At 42.2% G+C, this 22,121-nt stretch overlaps 1 protein-coding gene across 1 annotated transcript in view; it reads right to left on the bottom strand.

Annotated features, from left to right (window-relative positions):
• The window catches only part of itsn2b (intersectin 2b), a 54,381-nt gene extending 37,045 nt beyond the window's left edge, over nucleotides 1-17,336 (bottom strand). Inside the window, exons 1-15 of the mRNA XM_056279326.1 lie at nucleotides 17,330-17,336; nucleotides 16,051-16,143; nucleotides 15,447-15,510; nucleotides 13,587-13,774; nucleotides 12,925-13,185; nucleotides 11,975-12,086; nucleotides 10,416-10,552; nucleotides 8,788-8,851; nucleotides 8,020-8,157; nucleotides 7,814-7,902; nucleotides 5,170-5,432; nucleotides 4,434-4,583; nucleotides 4,039-4,179; nucleotides 3,701-3,788; nucleotides 2,743-2,882 (exon numbers count right to left, since the gene is read on the bottom strand). Of these exons, the coding sequence (XP_056135301.1) occupies nucleotides 2,743-2,882; nucleotides 3,701-3,788; nucleotides 4,039-4,179; nucleotides 4,434-4,583; nucleotides 5,170-5,432; nucleotides 7,814-7,902; nucleotides 8,020-8,157; nucleotides 8,788-8,851; nucleotides 10,416-10,552; nucleotides 11,975-12,086; nucleotides 12,925-13,185; nucleotides 13,587-13,774; nucleotides 15,447-15,510; nucleotides 16,051-16,143; nucleotides 17,330-17,336 (1,935 nt within the window). The remainder of the gene's footprint in view (nucleotides 1-2,742; nucleotides 2,883-3,700; nucleotides 3,789-4,038; nucleotides 4,180-4,433; nucleotides 4,584-5,169; nucleotides 5,433-7,813; nucleotides 7,903-8,019; nucleotides 8,158-8,787; nucleotides 8,852-10,415; nucleotides 10,553-11,974; nucleotides 12,087-12,924; nucleotides 13,186-13,586; nucleotides 13,775-15,446; nucleotides 15,511-16,050; nucleotides 16,144-17,329) is intronic.
• Between the last annotated feature and the right edge of the window lie 4,785 nt (nucleotides 17,337-22,121).

Raw genomic sequence — 22,121 nt, forward strand, 5'->3', positions numbered from 1 at the left:
TAGTACAGCCGATTCACCTGACCTACATGTCTTTGGACTGTGGGAGGAAACCGGAGCACCCGGAGCAAACCCACACAGACACAAGGAGAACATGTGAACTCCACACAGAGGACACCCCGGGATGACCCCCAAGGTTGGACAACCCCGGGGTTCGAACCCAGGACCTTCTTGCTGTGAGGCGACCATGCTAACCACTGCGCCACCGTGCCGTCCCTTTTAAGGATGATGGACATAATTTCTGAATTGTTGGCAAAACTAAAACGGGAAAAAAAACAATAGCTTGCTGTCTATGTATTACACATGCCCCTTAACCGGTGACTGTCAACACAACAAAAATGGCAGCACATCTACAGAGACTCCACAAAGAAACTGATCCTACTGTGACAAAGAAATAAAAAAAGAGATTAATTTAGAATAACTGTGTTTAACAAGAGATTCTGATTTACTTCTGACTAACCATTGCTACAGATTTACAACTATATTTTATGGTGGATGCAGGATTCTTTAAAGGCAAATCTTAATTTTTTTAAAACAATAATCATGTTGTCTTTTTACATTATTTAAGGTCTAGTCAGTCTTTACAAATAAAGACTGACCTTTTTTCTTTTTGATGAAAAAACAACAGTTTTTCTCTAAATTTCAAGTCTTAGCATGGTACATAAAAAAAAGGTACATAAAAAAAAAACCCAACTAGAATCACATCAAACTATGCCCCTAAACTTGCGATTCAAATCTACTACTACTACTACTTTCAGCTGCTCCCATTAACGGTCACCACAGCAGATCATCCGTTTCCATCTCTTCCTGTCTTCTGCATCTTCCTCTGTCACACCATCCACCTGTATGTCCTCCCTCACCACGTCCATAAACCTCCTCTTTGGCCTTCCTCTTTTCCTCTTCCCTGGCAGCTCCATATTCAGCATCCTTCTCCCAATATACCCAACATCTCTCCTCCACACACGTCCAAGCCATCTCAATCTTGCCTCTCTTGCTTTGTCTCCAAACCGTCCAGCCTGAGCTGTCTCTCCGATATAATCGTTCCTAATCCTGTCCTTCTTCGTCACTCCCAATAAAAATCTTAGCATCTTCAACTCTGCCACCTCCAGCTCCACCTCCTGTCTTTTCGTCAGTGCCACTGTCTCCAAACCTCAAAACAGAGCAGGTCTCACAACCATCTTGTAAACCTTCCCTTTAACTCTTGCTGGTATCCTTCTATCACAGATCACTCCTGACACTCTCTCCACCCTGCCTGCACTCTCTTCTTCACTTCTCCTTCTTGTAAAATTGCAATTCAAATAAAACTAAATTTTGAGAATTGTTACACCCTAGTAAATGAGATGATTTAAAAGCAACTTTTCAGAAGTAACTATTACAGTATATGAATGTGGTGTTCGGTTAGTAAGGCAAAGAGTAACACAAACCTTGATATTTAAAACCAACTCCCAGTGAGACTTCCATTCATTGACAGTTACCATTTTCAACTGATTAACAGGGGCATATATAGAAAAATAATTATATACAGCTTGTGATTGAAAGACTAAATCCAGTGTTATGTCACACAATAAGCAGATGATGAGCATAATATTTACCAGAAATGCCCTGCTGTAATCTTTGTTGCTGTGGATGTTCATGCTGTTCACTCACATATTCCGGATTGTATTCAGGCTTGGACATGTACGGATGGATTTGAGAAGTTGCCATCTCCAATCAAGAATGAGAAATTATTTAGGTTTATGGTTTTCTTTCGGAACCTCCACACCAGTGTTGTATCGAACACTGTTTCCCCATCGAGATTTGTTCCCCTCCAGGCCAGATGAAAGCGTTCGCATGGAAACAGGTTAGCTATCAGTTACAATTAGGTTAAGGTAAGCGTTACGTTAAGCTTAGGGTTAGGTAGAGGTTAAGGTTAGGTTAAGGTTAATAAAGCGTCCCGGTGTTGTATAGAACTCTAGCTAGGGGAAACAGATCTGAACGGTGAAACAAAGTTTGATACCACACCGGCAATAAGATGAGGTGGTGCTCACAAGCACTGGGGACTACCCCTCAGCAGGCTTACAGAAGTTGGCCAATCAGAAGAAAGGCTTTTAGGGAGGGGGCCTTAAAGAGACAGCTACAACGGGTTGGTTCAGACAGGGGATGAACTGAGGGGCTGCATAAAGGGCCAGTATAAGATAAATAAGGATTTTTTTGAACTGTGAATCATGCAAAGCTACTCTAGTGGAGCCCCAGAATAAAAATATACAGTTGGAACAAGCTTGATAGGGCCACTTTAACATTGATTTGGTAATAGGGTTGAATTGTACTGGGGTTAAAAGATTCTCCCAAGCAGCTAAAGCCGGGCAGTCACGGCTCCTCCTCAACAGACTGCATTTTATATGGTGCTTTTCTAGCTGCAACATCTACTCAAAGTGCTTTACAATTGATTTATGCCCCACACTCACCCACTCACATTCACACACCAATGGTGATGTCAACCATGCAAGGCAACAACCAACTCATCGGGGAAGTTAGGGTTTAGGTATCTTGCTCAGGGAAACCTCGACAATTTTGCAAGGAGGAGCCAAGGATCGAACCGGCAAACCTCCAGTTACCAGATAACCTGCTTTACTCCCTGAGCCACTGCTGCCCATGACTACTGATATATGCATGAGAAATTCTCAAGGAAATATTGTTTAATCCAATACTATTATTGTTTCAATGTTCTGGTGTGATTTTTTTTCTTTTTTGTTTACCAACACCTACCTGTATATCTTTATTATATTGGTCCATCTCTGCCAGTTTAGCTGCAGTCTCTCTCTGCAGTGTCTCCAGTTGTTCTCTGAGCTTACGACAACCTCCGTTCTTCTCTGTCACACTCAGCTTTAGGGTAGACATGGTTGACACTGCACACAGGAAAAAGAATAAATGAATGTAATAGCTGAGCAGAGCTTATTTTGTGAACTGAATTTGGTTTGTGGGCCTGTGCTCAAACTTCAATGCAACATCCTTTACAGATTTTCAGGGGTCCTTTTAATGAACTTCAGAAGTTGCCCTTTACTTGTTTGGAGTCTTTATTTTTCTTTCAATGATCAATCACTCCTTCGGGACTTGCTATAGGGTTTTTGCATTGGCACTTTTGGCCGCGCCAAGTAAAACCACGCTGTTGTTGGTTTGCATTTCCATTACCAGTGTAAACGTGCTGGGTTGTGCTCAGTCGCACCCGAGATGGACCATCTATGGAGTTGGGCCAAAGCACACTAGACCTGCCTCCAAGCAGGTTGAGGTGACATCAGTGTCATCATTCAGTGACCATTCAGCGACATGTTTAATGAACCTCCTGTAAAAGCGTCATCCCCATCTCCGTTTTTCAAGCAATAAGCGGTAGCTCTCAAGCAAAATCATATCAACAGCCTGAAAATCCATGATGATAAGTAACTGGCTACCAGCAATCGTTGCACAGTGCACTAATAAACAGCGCTAAAGAGGGCGCTGCTTTTAAACATCATCTAAAAGCGGGCGCTGCTTTTAAATGTCATCAACTCAAGACATGCGCGTCATCAGTTAAAGATACACCTACAAGCGGGTAGCCGCATTGTAATGGAAAATGCAAATGCCAACTGAGTTAAACTGAGTCAGCCAAGCCAGCACATGTGTATGGAAACGTGGCTGTAGGCGTCATGTTCCTTTCAGTCTGTTCTTCCATACATCCATCGGTACTGACCTGGCAGGTTATTCAGAGCCATGTTTCTGAGTCTCTCTGTCAGTCTTTTCTGCTCTGGAGTCAACTGGGATAACTTTCTCTGGAATTCCTGCCCCACAGGAATTGGAAACACATCATCCCCACATGAACAGGAAACACATCATCAGGGACCAGAAAATGGACAGCCAGAGTGAAAAGGGAAAGAATAATGAGAAAGAATAATGACAGACGGAATAGCGACTGAAAAATATTTTAGAAAATCAACACACTTGTAAGTCAGACCAACAAATGAGATGCACAAAACATAAAAACACCACAATACCCTGAGGGGAGTATTACACATACACACAAACACACACCTCAAGCTGCCTTTGAAGGTTATCAATTTCCTGGCTACGCGTCTCTTGCCTCTGACTGGTCAAATCCAGCTCTGTCTTTTGGAGTTTCTTCCTGTTCTGGGCGTCACGCAAACGGTCCGAGATCTGACGGTGCTTGTTGCCCTGAGACAGAGAGCAAGATTAAGAGACAGATGGGGCGGGGTGGGGTCCACAGCAGGGGAAGGAGAAGCCCAAAAAAAGAGAGCCTTCTTTCACACATAACCTTTCGGCTCATCTCAATTCAGTGTGCAAAAAAATTATTGTGTGTGTGTGTGTGTGTGTGTGTGTTTTGAAGAACTCCAGACAGAATCCATCATGAATAATTCTGTGCACATCTGATGTGTTGCACTGAACTAAATCTATGAGGCCCCTCTCACCACAGCCTCCAACTCCATTTCCAGACTCCTTTTCTTGGCTTTGAGTCTAATAATGTCTTCCTGCTCCTGCTCCCTTTTTATCTGCAGCTCCCCGTGCCTCCTCCTCTCCCATTCCTCCTTCCTCTGACGCTCCAGCTCCCGTTGTGCAGCCTGAAACCCACCCGCGCACATGTGCGTGCACACACAAACAAAATGCAGGACACAATACTTAGTCAAGATACAACAAAGTCCTAACAAGTATCTCAGGGGAAATACTTACACACACACACACACATATACACACACACATACAAAGATTGTTAAATAGTAGATAGTTTAAATATATATTAAAATATATATTCTTAAATAGTAGATAGTATTCATCTGTTGTCTGCAGATCGCTTGTTTCCATGGTATGTATATTTGAACTCCTTTGGTTCTCTTTGCCCGCTACGTCTTGTTTTTTTGTTGTCCATCAGTGATGTGTCAATTCTGCTTTGGTGTTTGTATGTTTTGTTTTGTGTGAGAGTTTTATATATACTGACTGAAAACTAATTTCCCTGTAAGGGACAATAAAGATAATTTGACTTTGAGATATAATTAGTCATTCGTTATATATAGGATTAAGTTTGTGGACAAAAAAACCCCACCATCTACATGAAGTCATCTTATGTATTTGTCTGTACTTCCATGGCTTTTGACTTGATCAGCACAAAAGTAAAAAAAAGGTAATCAATTGGCAAATTCATCTTCTTACCTCTTTTCTCTCTATCTCTCTCTGCCTCTCTTCTTCTTTCTGTCTCTCCAGTTCCCTCTGTCGCTCCAGCCTCCTCTCCTCTTCTTTCCTCCTCCTCTCCTCTGCCTCCCGGGCCTCCTTCTCTCTCTTCTCTCGCTCCTCTCTCTCTTTCTGCTGGCGTCGCTCCACCTCTCGCCTTTGAGCATCTAGGAGTGCTTGTCGTCTCTTCTCCAGCTCTGCATTCCCTCGCTCAATGTTGGCTTTAAATCTATCCTCAAACGTCACTGAGGACACATGTCAAGAGGCAGACGTGATTTTATCATGCAGTGATTATTGGTTATACTTATAATTGATTGGACTTTGTGTCTGGATGTACAGATCAGTCATATGAATTCATTTTGTCCATATCTGTTAAGGGTGAATACGGACACCAGAAAGACCTTTGAAATTAGGACCAAGGATTGTTACATCAAAGTGCAGCAATAAATGCAGTATAAACATTGCTAATGTACCCATCGAAAACTTAGAAATGGCTTGGTAAGACGTGGGGACAGTTGTAGAGAGTAGAAGATAGGTGTCTGTAGAGGGAATGGGACAGAAGGCGCTTGCCTGTCAGTGAGTGTCTTGTATGCATAAAAACTGTTTCGGTGCTTACTTGTTAATCTACGCTGTCTCAGGAATCCCCCTTGAAAATAGTGTGCAGGGCGTTGTTGCATTTGTTTTGTTTTTTGTTTTTTTTAGTTAGTTAATTGACATGCGCAGGCTTCCTCTCTGTTCAGAGCCAAAAATAACCCTGCAAGTTGCAGAGCCTTTTCTGACCACACCCCTTTTTTCATTGGAATAGTCTTTCTACTAACAGAGAGATTAATACTGCAGTTCCCTTCAAGTTGAACCTTAAAAGCTACTCATTCTCATTATCGTTATCGTTTGACTAGCATTTATTTCCAAGTTAGTCAGCTTTGTTGATGCGCAACCTTAATACCTTCTCCCTGGTAGAGTTTTAGTCTCAATGCAAGGTAAGGTTAGACCTTCTGAAAGCTTTTGCACCCTTCTTACTACAGACATGCAAACTGGTTAGGGGTGATAAAGGTGAGAAGGATGCATGAGCAGAGAAAAACACAGACCCGTTACGGTCTGATGTCTTTTAGGATTACTCTGATCCTGGTCACAAACAAGCAGACCGATTGAAAGTACAAAGTATTAACTTATTAAGTGCAATTGTAGGCGACACAGTGGCACAGTGGTTAGCGTGGTCACCTCACAGCAAGAAGGTCCTGGGTTCAAACCCCGGGGTTGTCCAACTTTGGGGGTCATCCCAGGCTGCCCTCTGTGTGGAGTTTGCATGTTCTCCTCATATCTGCATGGGTTTTCTCTGGGTGCTCCGGTTTCCTCCCACAGTCCAAAGAAATGTAGGTCAGGTAAATCGGCCATACTAAATTGTCTCTAATTGTGAATTTGTTGGCCCTGTGATGGACTGGTGGCCTGTCCAGGGTGTCTCCTTGCCTGCTGCCCAATGACTGCTGGGATAGGCTCCAGCATCCCGCGAACCCAATTAGGATAAGTGGCTTGGATAATGGATGGATGGATGAAAGTGCAATTGTACCTTTACATATGATATGCTCACATTTACAAAGAAAATTAACAAAGGGCAGCCCCACCAGGTTCATTTTCAAAATTATTGCTCACTATATACGCTCTGTACCGGAAACCATGTTAAAATGTGAAAAGAAACATTACAAAGTAAAAATATGAGAGAGTATCCTATGGGGTGGATGGGACTTGGAGTCTGTCCTTATTTTTACTTCTTGGCCTGGACCAGCATCTCAAGGGCCTGCTTATGCTGTTTTGCCATGTTTCAGCCTTGCCCTCTTCTCCTCTTCAGCCGTCTGCCTTTTGCTCTCCTGAACACTGTCAAATGGTTGGCAGCCATGCTTGCTCTGCTGCCGTTGCTTTTCTATCAGATTCTGCTGCCGTTGGCATTTGTCAGTGGTTCCTGCTGACTGGATGTTCTTACAGAGTGTGTGGTCCACCTCCCCGTACCTGACAATCTCCCTTAAACATGTTAGCTAGCTTACTAACAATTCTTGTTTCCTCCAATTTGATCTCTTACCTCAGGCTTTCGGACTGGCAGGTATTTTTCAGTTTACAGTTGACAACTTCTCTGTAGTTTCGTGGCTGGCACGCACCACTGTCGCAACTTAATTTCGGCTTTCTGTACACAGCAGGTCACAGACTGATGGTCTCGACACACTGTACTGTGACTAGCAAAACTGGCTGCTCCTTTTTGTTGACAGTGACTGCTCATCATTTGTGACTGCTCCTCATCATTTGAGACAGCTCCAGTTATACATCATCCTCAATATGAACTCTCTCTCTCTATGAATTATGTGCCTGGGTCTGCCTGCTGTGTGTATGAGAGCCCTATTTTTTGCCTGTCCTGGTTGAGGCATCCCTCCTCTGATGCTCTTCTTGAGATGCCTGAATAAAGGGTATGGTCCATTTTGGTTCACTCTGTCTTCTTGTATTAACGTTATTGTATTAATGTAAAGACTTCTAACTGTGAGGCCGTAACTGTATTTAGTGCTATGCAAATAAACTTGACATTGTGATACACTGCGCCTAGCACAACCTGGCAAAACAACAGGTTTTTTTAAAAAACACATACTGTTAGCCTTGATCTTCTGTGGCGGTTCTATGTCCAAGTCATCGGTCAGAACAGCATACAGAGAAGAGCTAGAACCATTCACTGACCCCCTGTAATGCAAATTTCAAATAAAACACAGTACATAGAATTTAAATATTCTATAAAGGATTTCATGATCAAGGCATTTTCAGTGTTCTGGTAACAAACACATTCTTGTGCTTATGTACCTGTGTGAGGGTGGTACCAGTTCATTTGGCAGTGAAAGTGGTAGTGGTTGTCCACTTTTGGCCATTTCCACCAGATGCATGGCCAGGATAAACTCCTCAGCTTTCAGCTTGCCATCCTTATCTACATCTGCTAGAGTCCTAAGAAAGATGACATTCAGAAAGTGGAGAGAGAATAGTTGAGGAGAAAGAGAAACAAGTACAGCTTGACTCATCTTCTTTTGCATATGATTTTCCTTGCATGAACTTTGTTAATATATAATCACACTTTAACAGTTTAATATATTCAAAACTATATAAAACTCTTTAAAACTGTCCTTAAGTATTTTTGCTCAGAGTGTACTTAAGTATTTTTGCCCAAGCCTGTTTTATTCAGGTTAAAACTACAATGACAATTTCTATGTGCTGAGTGCACTCCTGGATATTGGTTAAGATCCTCTATGAGCCTTGTTAAAGTCTATGGGGCAGGAATCAATGATGGCTGTTGGTAGCATGCAAAATTTTGCTATCCAAAACATAATGGTTGTATGCACAGTTACAGACCCTATGACTATTATCAATCTAGTCATGCATGCAATCAAACAATCAATCAATCAACATTATCAATTATATTATTATATTATCAATCTAGTCATGCACACACACGCACACACACACACACACACACACACACACACACACACACACACACACACACACACACACACACACACACACACACACACACACACACACACACACACACACACACACAGGATTTAGTGTTCCTACCAGATGGAGGCAAGCTGTGTCTGAGTCAGCATTGTGGTTGCCATGGCATTCCTCACCTGTTGGCCTGGCAACAACATTAACAATGTCATCAAATTGAGCGCTGTGTGGCATGGAACAACAGTTTGATGTAGATGACTGGAGGCTTTAAATAAGTGGTACTCAATCATTTGATCCCCATAGGGAAATAGCTAGAAGCAGGGGGCAGCTGCTGTGCAGCACCCGGGGACCAACTCCAGTTCGTCTTGCCATGCCCCTCGGTAAAGGGCACAGACAGGAGTATTAACCCTAACGTGCATGCCTTTTTGATGGTGGGGGGAAACGAAGCTCCCAGAGAAAACATTTGCCATGGACAGCTAAAGGATTATGGGGTTTTCGTTCCAACCAACCACAACAACAGCTGATTTCACTTATTAACACATTTTCAACCAGACAGGGGAAAGACTAATTTTGTCAAGTCATTTGTTGTAGTGTTGGGTCATCATGAAAACCCCTGACACAAGGCTCTCCATGGCACATGATTGAGTGCCACTGCTTTACACTATTATAGATATTAAGACAAGTATTGTTAAATCAGTAGGCTGCCAAAATTGAATTGGACTGGTTTGGGGAAAAAGAGACAGGAATAACAGAATGTGGATGAATTGCTCAAATGCTGCTGAGCCTCCGAGTTGGTTAAGAGCAAGAGCTTGCTCTGTAAGGTTGGCCACATGCAGTCCAGACTCTCCTACAGAGAAAATGCAGAGCAGCCCCAAAAAATAAACCCATACAAACAGCTATTCAAGACAAATCATGTAAAAATATAAGATAGTCGATTCATTTGACATCTAGCAAATGAACCTTTGCAAATTCACTAGGGAGAGTATTTGTAGGCCCAACTAGTGACTGTGTTTGTATATATTTGTCTGTGTGACTTCACAGCATGGCAGTTTTACAAGAACAGGTCAGGCAAGAATTACAGTCAGAAGGCATTATTTGCAGGAGAGAAAAGCCTGTGTGTTAGTGTGTGTGTATGTATAGTGAGAAACTGTCTCTATTGCAGAACACCCACAACTGGTGTGGACATCACTTTCTTAAGGTTAGCTGAGACTGCAAGATGACACCGACATTGAAAAAAGTAGGGAAGTAACCATTATGAAATCGTCAATGACTGTTGTATACTTAAGCTCTACATCCACACCTGCATTCCATACATAGTTTGGCTTGGATAAGACAAAAACACACAGCTATAGACACACACACACACACACACACACACACACACACACACACACACACACACACACACACACACACACACACACACAGAGAGGCCTGTCCAGCGAGTTCGACTTTCTTCAACATATTGTTCCACATACTGTGTTCCATGGAATCCTTGAATTGCCAAAATGTCAACCTTTCAGAAAGTCTGCCTTCTCTTCCAGCTGACAAATATGGGTCTCAGACCACCATCAATAATTGGGTTGAAACCAGGGGTCATCACACATTTTCATTTTCTTTTTTCCATTTCTATTACAATGAAAACTGGAGACGTTTCTGAAGGTCTCTTGCAGCATGCACAGACCTGAACACATGCAGTTGTTAATTGCTAACACACACACTAACACATGCAGACACACAGACCATCTCACCAGTGAGGTACCCAGTCATCTGTTTATCCAAACCGTTGAACTGCTGTCTGTATTTTAGCCTGGAGGCCTGGGGCACAGCCCAGTCACTGGGACCAGCAAGTTTAGGGGACAGCAGGGAGGGGGATGAAGAATTGGAGCTAAAAGAGAGAAATTAACATCAGTAGGTACACTATGTAGGAATCAATGCTTGCAAGAGTATAAAAAGTGCAAGGACCGCCTGCTCATTCATTGAAGTATACACAAACAAGGAGAGATCCTAAGTGTCCTCTGAGAAAATTTTTCTGATTACATTGCTGTGGATAACTATCCTTTTATGTGCATGCATCTGCTTGTCAGCTTCCCTGTGTGGACACGTATCTGCAGTTCTGGGTGCCTAGGAAAACTAATTCTCAATCCTTTGCATCCAAATCTCAGCTATGCAAAACCCAGTGGACAGCTAGAAATGTTTGCATTTATTTCCTCGCGCTGTACTCAGCTGAATGAAAATTAATGATAGCGGTCACAAACTGAAATACTATTTGGCATAAACTAACTAGGGAAATGTTAACTAAATAACTGCTGTTTTCTCTGACACACATGGCACATAACGCTCATTCTCTCTTAATTTATGTCAAGACAGTTAATGTGTTGTATAATCCAACAATTACAGCAGTTGCAAATTAATTTGATTTGATTTTTTAAAAAGAAATCATCTTTTTAATTTTAGCAAATGTTTTAGTAATGATACAGCATATTAAGATAAATGAGCTGGCAAACATGACCGAAAACATGACTTAACCTCTGCTGAGGATATATGTTAGCGGTATCAAAACTTTGCTAGAAAGCAATTCTGTAGGATAGCTTATTTACCAATGAATGCATCTGAGTATTGGTCAGAGTGCAAGCCAACTTCTTCAAATAATTTTTAAACACATATTCCCTTTTCGATGCGAGAGGATAGAAATTTAGCGTTAGCGAGGTTAAGTACATGCAGCGCCAAATATGATGACAGTTTAAGACAGTAGGATCAAGATGAATACTCAACTGCATTATGCATTTTTTTGGCTTACCCCTCGTTATCTCCCCAATTGTACTTGGCCAATTGGGGAGAATCACACTATTTCTCCCAGTTCCCCCTCCCCACCGAACAGGCACCCCGACCGACCAGAGGAGGCGCTAGTGCAGCGACCAGGACACATACCCACATCCAGCTTCCCACCCACAGACACAGCCAATTGTGTCTGTAGGGACACCTGACCAAGCCAGAGGTAACACGGGGATTCAAACCGGCGATCCCCGTGTTGGTAGGCAATGGAATAGACCACCATGCTACACGGATGCCCCGCATTATGCATTTTAAACTAAACATAAAGAGTTTGCTAAATAATGGTGAATCTCTAGTAAAAAACATGAGGCGTCCTAATTACATTCAGTACCATAATTTGACAAACTAAAAAACACATGCCTAAATTGTTGTAAAGTTTCTAATTAACACCAGGTTCTCTTGCATTTATACAGGTAATTTACCTTTGAGCGCGTGCACATGCGTGCATGTGTGTGTGGGTGTGTGTGTGTGTTACCTGCTGGATCCTAGATCAAGCAGCGAGGAGGCCTTGTTTATGCCAGTGGTAGCAGCAGAAGAAGAGGAGGAGAACCCCAGTGGAGAGGCGTAGGAAGTCGATAGAGGGAGGCCTTGAGACACACAAAAGCACGCATGCACACAAACACACACACACACACACACACACACACACACACACACACACACACACACACACACTCACACACACACACAAAATTACAAAATCTGTGAGCTCATATTATTAAAAAAGAAGTTATTCTAACCATGGAATGAGCAACTAACCCATGAAAGCATCATTTTAAAGAAACATACACTATTTAAGCAATACATTTTGTTATACAAGGGTGAGGTAGTAGACAAGTAATACAGAGTATAATCCAGTCTCATCTTTAACCTTGTCAGGGAGAAAGAAACTACGGAGCAGAGAGAAAGATATGGGTTTGCCAAGCTGGGCCAGACTGTATTGGCTCCAGTGTGTTTACCCTACTATCCTGGTGAGGCCTAAAAAAATGAAGGATTCTACCCTGATGCAAAATATGTATGTCTTTCCTTTCATTGTAAATTTTAGAACATGAATCTGTTTAATCCAACAGTCCACTGGATTCATAACTTCATTATTATGGTGAGTTTTGTATGATAGAAAATTAGAACACTGTCTTTTTTTCTGGGAGGGGAATCTTGGACCATGAGGGTACCCAATATTTACTGGTTTTGTGCAATGACAGGCACATAGAATTAATGTAGCAGTCTCCTGCCAGGGAGCGCAAGAGGCAAAGAAATCAGTGTTAAGCTTTGAAAGCATCTAAACACAGTGGTGAAATGCCTAATTTCCCAGAGTTTAAAAAAACTGAGAGGGGTCATCAGAGGGCTCATCATTATCACATGTGATTACATGATAAACAAAATGATATATGAAAACAGGTGTGGGGGTGAAAGCATTATCTTTACCAGTGCCAATAGCTCCAGCAGTGATAGGCTGGAGGATTGCTATGGTGCCATTTGGCAATGCAGCATTCCCGATGGTGGGCATCAGTGGCATGGTGGGGTTGGAGCCTCTTAAGGGGCTCAGCCCTTGTGCCATAGGAACCAGAGGAGTGAGAGATGTCATAGGGGTCAGAGGTGAGAACCCAGGCGTTGTCATGGACATAGGGGTCAACATGGCAACCCCTGCTCCTGGCAGCATGGACAGGTTAGGTATAGACCCCATACCTAATGCAGATGAACACATGAACACACACAAACGCACACGCGTGCACGCGCACACACACACACACACACGCAGAGAAAATTAGTTTAACCAGTCACGCCACAAACACAATCCAATCCCACAAGTAAAGAAGCATACGCAACATGCATGCAAACATGCAGTCATACATGAACACATACTGTCATTTAGCTAGTAAATGGCGATCTTATATCTTAATTTATCTAGTCATTAAACAAGCACATACACACACAAACAACTGAGATGTGTTACAAGAGCAAAAACTGTATTCTTTAAAAAAGAAAGCAATATTTAGGCAACCTGTTTCCAATTTTTCTCGAGTCGCATCTCTCATATCCTCAAAGCCTCCAGTTAGATTGTTACCTGGAAAAAAACATTATCTTACTATAGTGTGCATTGGCCATAGCTGAGGTAGAGGGGTTGAGGCTGGGAGCAGGGACTGGAGGCTGCTTCATGATGATTGGCAGACCTGAGGGAAGGGCCGTGCCTTGTAGCTTTAGCTTAATGAGCTTCATGGCAATGGAAAACTCCAACCTGTCCATCTTCCCATCTTTATTCATATCAGCCAGAGTCCTAAGAATGAGAGAGAGTGATATGAGGCAATGAGGAGTGTGAGAGACAAAGGCAGAGAGCAACATGAGTTTTTAAACCATACCTAATTACAATCTGAACCATACACTGTGACACCAGAGGACCCTTTGATGTATGCAAGCTTAATGGTTTAGATGCCTTAGTCATATTAATCCACTCTTTAAACTGCCAGTACCTATAGGCCCTTTTCCACTGCATGGTACCAGCTCGACTCTACTCACTTTTTTTGGTTTTTCATTAAACAAATGTTGGGGATAGTACTTGGTACTTTTTTTGGTACCACCTCCGTCGAGGTTCCAAGCAAGCTGAGCTGATACTAAAAGATGTCGCGAAAACACTGCAGACCACTGATTGGTCAGAACAATTCATCACTAGAGTTATCACTGCGTCATCATGCTGAAAGCCATACCAACATGTACCCTGGCTCTGCCAAATGATGGAAGCTAAGCATGTATGGGCTTGGCTAGTACTTGGATGGGAGACCTCCCGGGAAAATGAGTTAGTGCCAGAAGTGGTGTTGGTGGGCCAGTAGGGAGTAGTCTTCCCTCTGCTCCTGATAAATACTACAAATATCAAATCCCAATTCCCCAGCACAGTGATGGGGACACTGTGCTGTAGGAGATGCCGTCCTTTGGATGAGACATTAAACCAAGGTCCTGACTTACTGTGGTCATTAAAGATCCCATGGCACTTATCACAAAGAGTAGGGGGTTCCCGGTGTCCTGGCAAAATTCCCAAACTGGCTCTCTCTATCTGCCCACCACAAGAAGGTCCTGAGTTTGAGCCCCGGAGTAGTCCAACCTTGGGGGCTGTCCCGGGTCGTCCTCTAAGTGGAGTTTGCATGTTCTCCCCGTGCCTGCATGGGTTTCCTCCGGGCGCTCTGGTTTCCTCCCACAGTCCAAAGACATGTAGGTCAGGTGAATCGGCCATACTAAATTGTCCCTAGGTGTGAATATGAATGTCAGTGTGTGTGTGTGTGTTGGCCCTGTGTGATGGCCTGGCAGCTTCTCCAGGGTGTCTTCCCGCCTGCCGCCCAATGACTCCTGGGATAGGATCCAGCATCCCCGCGACTCTGAGAGCAGGATAAGCGGTTTGGCTAATGGATGGATGGATCCAGCAAGAGCTGGATGGAGCAATACGTAATGAGAAGATCTACCAAGAAGTCACTGAACTGTGTGTCGTGTTGAAGATGATGTCAGTTTCACGCAGCGTTGCTATGAAGACCAGCTACAATGAGGGGGTACTATCTGCAGTGGAAAACAAAATCCAGAAAGGTACACGGTACCAAAAGCGAGTAGAGTCGAGTCGAGTTGTGCTGCTACCATGCAGTGGAAAAGGGCCATATGTGTCAAACATACTTGTCAAGTCAGCTCAGCTAGTCAGCTCATCGTCTAGAATCTGATGCTTTAAGAGTCAGAACAGAGTATACTGGCTGCATTGTGGAAGTTTCTCATGAATGTTCTAGAACTGTACCCAACTACAATTTTGTGATATTGGCAGCTACCACAGCGAGCTTTTATAGACAGTGTGCATTATGCCATTTTTTTTCTTTTCCTTACAAAACTAGACAAAATAAACTCTGGACATAGAGCTTTTGAACATGGCCTAAATATCTGTGTGCGTGTGCATGTGTGTAACTAAGAGTGTGACCTACCATATTTCAGCCAACACCGTTTCAGACAGCCCTGACTGCAAGAAAAACTTCTTTGCCTGTTCCCCTACAGAGAAAGAGAAAGAGTGACAAACAGGCAATGCGGAAATGAGAACAATGACTAGACAGACTGAGAGGATAAGTTCACTGTCAAAAGAAAAATCTAATCTCTCCTCTTTTGCTCACTGTAGCAGATCACCATGGCTTCTTTTGGGGGGAAAAAAGGAGAAATAAAAAGTAAATATGTGTCTGTTGGTTTACACAAACAATACACATAATTGAGTCCTTCTGTTGGTATAGCTAAGTTTGACTCTGTTGTTGCCTGTTCACATGTAAGTGCATCGATGTGTGTATGCCTTTCTAGTTAACTGTGTAACTACTCCCATGTCTGACTGTATAAAAATGTAATACTGGTAAGTGTAAACCACAGACCATCTAGGGCTAACTCCAAGGGGTTGGGCTCCTGACCCCAATAGTAAAAGACCATGGTGCAATGTTTGGGCTGTGAAGAACGTCAGTATCTACGTGTATTATGCACCAAATACCCACTTCCTGTCTGTGAGCATATGAAATGCATTCATGCGTGAGTGTATGTGTGAGCATGTACCTGAGACGTAGCCCATGGTTGGGGAGAGCGTGTCAAACTTTTGGTCATGTTTTTTCCTCTCCTCAGGAGAGATAGCCCATAAACTGGGACCACCTAGGATGAGAGACAGAAAGGAGATGGATACAGAAGGAAGTGAGTTGGAGAGAGACGGGACATGGTAAAGTCAGAAAAAAAAGTTGAAAAAAACTGTTAAGGTTTTTTTTAGGGAGTTGTTCCTTATCTGATGCGAGGGTCTAAGGATAGGATGTTGTATTGCTGTAAAGACCACTGAGGCAAATTTGTACTTTGTGATATTGGGCAATACAAATAAAATTGACTTGACTTGGAAAAACAAAGGTGTGAAGAGGGAAAGGGTGATTGTGTGAGAAAGTCAGAAAAGGAGGTCAAAACAAAACATGGAGTAAAGAGCAGTTATATTAAGATGGATATGGCATTCATTACCTCTCCCTTACCGTTTCTGTGACAAACCACAAAAGATATTTATTCAGCACAGCTAGATGCAGCATCAGAGTAAACAGTGCTGATGTTCACTTTTCATGTGTGCACATAAATGATTACATAAGAGGAAGGAATCGACCTAAAGTCTGTCAATAAACACACACACCAACAAATGGGATCATAAATTGAGTGCCCTACAATGAGCCTCCGTGGATGAGTAATGATGTTCTGTGTCAACTAATAATGGTGTCACTGTGTTTAGATGGGAGGAGAAAGTAGACTTTACAATTTCAGAGCTGTGACCTGCACTATACACAAAATCAGCTGCCAAATGGGTATCTAGTAAATCCTTAACTGAGCTAAAATGGAAAAATTACCCAAAACTGAACCAATACTGAAGCATAAATTCATATTTGGGGACTGTCCAGTTCTACAACCACTTTCTACTGCTGGCTGCTGTCCAACTTCTCTGTGGGTTTAATGTGCTGCTTAAGTTGAATCTAGTTACATTGAATATTATGGAGGTTAGACTAGAAACCCAACAAAGGTCAATGGAACAACTGTAATTTTGCGAGAAACTCACACATACAAACTAGCAACAACAGACAAAATTACCATGACGGGATATGACAGAGTAGGAAGAAGCTGACTTGAACACACACTAATTTGACTGATAACTAAATGTATTACACAGCAGTGTTAGCTTACAGAGATCTGCAGAGCCTCAGTTCTGCTGCAAAGCTACACACACACAAACACACGCACGCATGGATGCACACACACACACACACACACACACACACACACACACACACACACACACACACTGCAGTATACTTACCATTCATCTTTGCAGGTGGTGGAGAGAGGGAACTCCCAGTTGCGTTTTCAGCTACTGCTCAGAGTCATCTGCAAACCATACAGACACAGTCCAGTCATCAGTCAATACTGCAGCTTAGGCAGGACACTGCCGTCTCTGACTAGAGGGAGGTACAGAGCGAGAAAGAACGCAAGTGAGGGTGAGAGCAAGAGAGAGAGAGCGAGAGAGAGAGAGAGAGAGAGAGAGAGAGAGAGAGAGAGAGAGAGAGAGAGAGAGAGGTTCTGATAGGTCAGCAAAGTTGAACAGGGATTCTCCTGTTCTCTTTAGTTAGAAACTATCTGCCCACATCCAAAACCATTTACATGATACTCTGTCACTGGAATCATTCCAGTACTGTCCCCTCCAGCTCTCCACTGGCTTGATTCCAGCCCAATACAAACTACCAAAAATAGAGCAATTAACCCTCATGATACATCCAATAAATGCTACAAGCACAAAATATAAAATAAAATACCAACATAGATTAAACTGTGCGTGCGTGCATGCATCTGTGTCTGTCAATGTTTCTCTACTGCAGTTTGTCTCTAAACATTTCTAAGACCTACATTATTGGTTTAGAGTCCCCAGCAAACACAAACATACAAACATAGAGAGAAGTAAATTTGTATTCAGTCAGCAGCAAGAAACTGTTGTTGACTTCTTTCCAAACATTCAATGTCCCCACAAGGACGAACCAGTAAAGTGACACATTTCTGTAAAAAAAAAAAAAAATCGTTATCAAGTACAGGAAGGAAAAGAGTTGCATGCTCATCGACATGGCGATACTTACTATTAAAAAAAAACAAAAAACACCTCCGTGAAAGTCAGAGAAGCTGACCATGTACAAAGACCAGGAGATTGAAATCAACAGGATGTGGGGTATGAAGACTGAAACAACACCTGTGGTCATCAGAGCTCTAGGACTCATGAAGAGGGGAAAGGAAAAGTTCACTAACCATATCCCACGAAACATCAAAATCCATACAGTCCAGAAGATTGCCCTACTCGGAACAGCCTGCATATTACGACAAGTACTGTCAATCAAGTGACATCTGCCCTATAGTGCCTCAGGTCCAGAGTTTGGACCCGGCTCTACAGGATGCAAAAAAAAGGAAACATGAAAGAAATAATAATGCGGATGATCCGCTGTGGCGACCCCTAACGGGAGCAGCCGAAAGTAGTAGATGAAAGAAATAATAATAATAATAATAACAATAATAATAATAATAATTGCACCAGTCCAGCATATAAACTGAGGGCTTTTTTCTGATCGGTCCAAACTCCAAACACGACCTAAGCACTCAGCTAGTACATTCAAATTAACCCGGTAAGCTGAAGCAAAACTACATCTAATTAATGTGTGTCCACTTAGAGAGCAACCACAAATAAGCACTTCATGGGATTGAGGGCGCTGTGCAGATGACAGATAGGTTTGAAACTTGGCTGAAACATTTTGGCTTCCAGCCTGACCACTAGTTTATGCAGAACCACATACACACATAGTGCTTGTGCAGGGTTTTCCCGGGGATGTTTAAATGACGAGTATATGATTGCAGCTTCAGGCTTCCTTTTGCAGCACATTTGCCAGACAGCTGAGTTTGTCTACATTGCTATAAATTATCATTAAGACAGTCTTACAGACGGTTTACCACCATGAACTTGCTTCATTTTTCTTTGGTAAAAAGACTGGTGATATGTGATAAGGAAACATAATATGTAGCTTGCTGAAATGTCATATTTGAGTAAAATACACGTGTAATTTTAACTGCTGTGAGTTTCACAAATATTGACCCTACATCTACATGTCAAACTTTTAAAGAATAAATTTGAATACACACAAGATTTAGCCCAAGACGGTTAAATAAAGGGGTGCTTAAATCTAACTCTCAAAGAGCCAATTTAAAATTTTCAAGCTGTAAAACACACTATCATGCTGTTTGCATAGCATTTGGTCACATTCATATTAGGGGTGTCGTGATAAACCGGTATTGACAATAACCATGATATTTAAAAAATGAAATATTGATATTATGTTAATAATACATGATATCGTGTAAATCAGTGGCACAGTGGTTAGTGTGGTCACCTCACAGCAAGAACGTCCTGGGTTCAAGCCCCAGGGTAGTCCAACCTTGGTGGGTCATCCCACCAAGGTTGGACTACCCTGTGTGGAGTTTTCATGTTTTCCCCATGTCTGCGTGGGTTTCCTCCGGGTGCTCAGGTTTCCTCCCACAGTCCAAAGACATGTAGGTCAGGTGAATCGGCCATACTAAATTGTCCTGAGGCATGAATGTGTGTCGGCCCTGTGATGGCCTGGAGGCCTGTCCAGGGTGTCTCCCCACCTGCTGCCCAATGACTGCAGGGAAAGGCTCCAGCATCCCGCAACCTCAATTGGGATAAGCAGCTTGGCTAATGGATGGATAGGTCTTGTGTAAATAATCCAGCACCTCTTAAATCATTTCTGTTTCTTTCTGTTCTTGCTTTGCCCCCAATGACCCCCACCCACCCACACACACACACAACAAACACCTGACGTGATGCTGTGACATTTTAACTAGCTAGCTAGCTACTACCACAGTGTGTGGCTACAACTGCCAAGGAAAATTATGTCATGAAAAATGGAAAGAGGAAAAAGATTATGTAAGGACATGGTCAGTGGACATTAAATCACAATATATCAGAGTGGTTAGTTGTCAGCCTGTGGTCTCACACAAACTCTTTCCCCTGTTCCCTGCAACTGATTTTGTTTCAGATGACATTGTATTGATGGGAGATGTTAGGCCTAGTGGATCTTTTGTATATCAGTTTATCTGGTTGCAATTTCACTATCCATTAAGTGTAATTGTTCTTTTTGTACACTTTTGTACAGTTATGGTTACAGATTCCCTCCACCTCCCTACACTCATATTTTGAGAGTAATTCATTTGCCAAGAGACAAAATGCACAAAAAACAATGTGAAAGATAAATTTGACTGATAGCGTTATTTATTTTTTTTAACTCTATAGATATTGCAATAACACTGTTATCGTGAATTCTTTTGGCCATGATAATCCTATAGTGAAAATCTGATTTCATCACAGCCCTAATTCCTATCCATTGCATTACTGTCTCTATAAACACCTGTTTATTCCCTTGACTATCTCTGCCATCAGCCAGGCAGAATCACATGATGTCAGGGGATAGAAATTCGAATCTCTATGCTCAACACTTCCTGTCCGGTAACCCAACGATACAAGCATTTCCTGGTCCCTGGATCAGTTGACAGGAAGCAGGAAGTGATGGTGGTTAATAGCAAAGGAACTGCTTTGATGTGGCACAGAACATGACTGGGTCCTGTAGACATGGGTTGAATTGGGATTTGATCATGACAGCGTTGGCAGTTTGACTATCAATGTTAAGAAAGGAAAATTCCTATTGCAGACTTAACCCTAATCCCAAACAATGAAGAGATAAAGGATTAGAAGGAGTTAAAAACAGAAACAGAGGGAGACACACAAAAAGGCAGATCATTGTGTAGTTTTGTTGGATATGGTTAAACTAGTCATCAGTGCCCTCACAATAGGGAGTAGAGAACAGGAAGGGTGGGCTAATCTACTGCCATCCATCTGTCGCTCTCCTTCTCTTTCTCCACTCCTCTCCTTCTGTCGGTTTTGCTCCCCCCCCGTCCTCTTTAGTTTTTGCTTCATTCACTTTTGCTTTGACAACCACTCTCCGTTTTTAATAAGTGGACTAATATAAGGGGCTGGGAAATAATTAACATTCTTTTTTTGTCATCTTTCAATAGTATTGTATAGCGATGAAATTCAGACATTGTCATATTATTGCAGTATACAATTTTGCTGTCTTAACTTATAACAGAATCCATTACCTAAAATTTAATCACACAATTATGTCTGAAACATTTGAGGTGTTATTAGAAAACTAGCTTTGGTTTGATATTATATTTTACATTACCAAAAGGTTCAATGTGATGAACTGACCATTTTATATATATATTCATAAATATTCATAAATATGGTATTTGTGCATATGTAAGCAGATACTTTTTTAAAACTCCCAACCGTATTTTCCATACCACTCAACACTAGCTAATATAGTATAAGGTCTTTGATTTAATGACTTCATTTGTAGAAGCTGTCTATATTAAAAAGCAACTCGCTGATATAGCACCAAAAATATTCTGAAGTAGCCTACAGACTGATCTTTGATCTAAGGTACAGTAGATATTACCCAAGACTACATTCAGCTACAAGGGAACAGCATGAAAGTGATGCAGTTTACTATTAGGTCAATTACATTTGCAATTCATTCAGTAAACAAAATGATATGGCTTTTAGCCAGATTAGACATCCCCTTGGTCAGGAACAACCTTGTGGGCCATACTGACCTTTTCTAAAATGCAAGACAGAATTACACATGGCACGGCTGCAGGTCTACTCAAGCTACTGTAACACCGATGCCGCCCCTCAAGAATTCTCAAATATGATTAAGAGTAAGATATACTTTATTAATCCCCATGTGGAAATTCATCCTCTGCATTTAACCCATCCTAGCTGTGTAGCTAGGAGCAGTGGGCAGCCGCAGTGCAACACCCGGGGACCAACTCCAGTTCGTCTTGCCATGCCCTGGTCAGGGGCACAGACAGGCGTATTAACCCTAACATACATGTTATTTGATGGTGGGAGGAAACCAGCAGAAACCCACACAGACATGGAAAGAACATGCAAACTCTACACAGAAAGACCCTCAGACAGCCTGGGGTTCAAACCCAGG

The sequence above is a fragment of the Lampris incognitus genome, chromosome 4, assembly GCF_029633865.1.
Source record: "Lampris incognitus isolate fLamInc1 chromosome 4, fLamInc1.hap2, whole genome shotgun sequence".
NCBI classification, from domain to species: domain Eukaryota; kingdom Metazoa; phylum Chordata; class Actinopteri; order Lampriformes; family Lampridae; genus Lampris; species Lampris incognitus.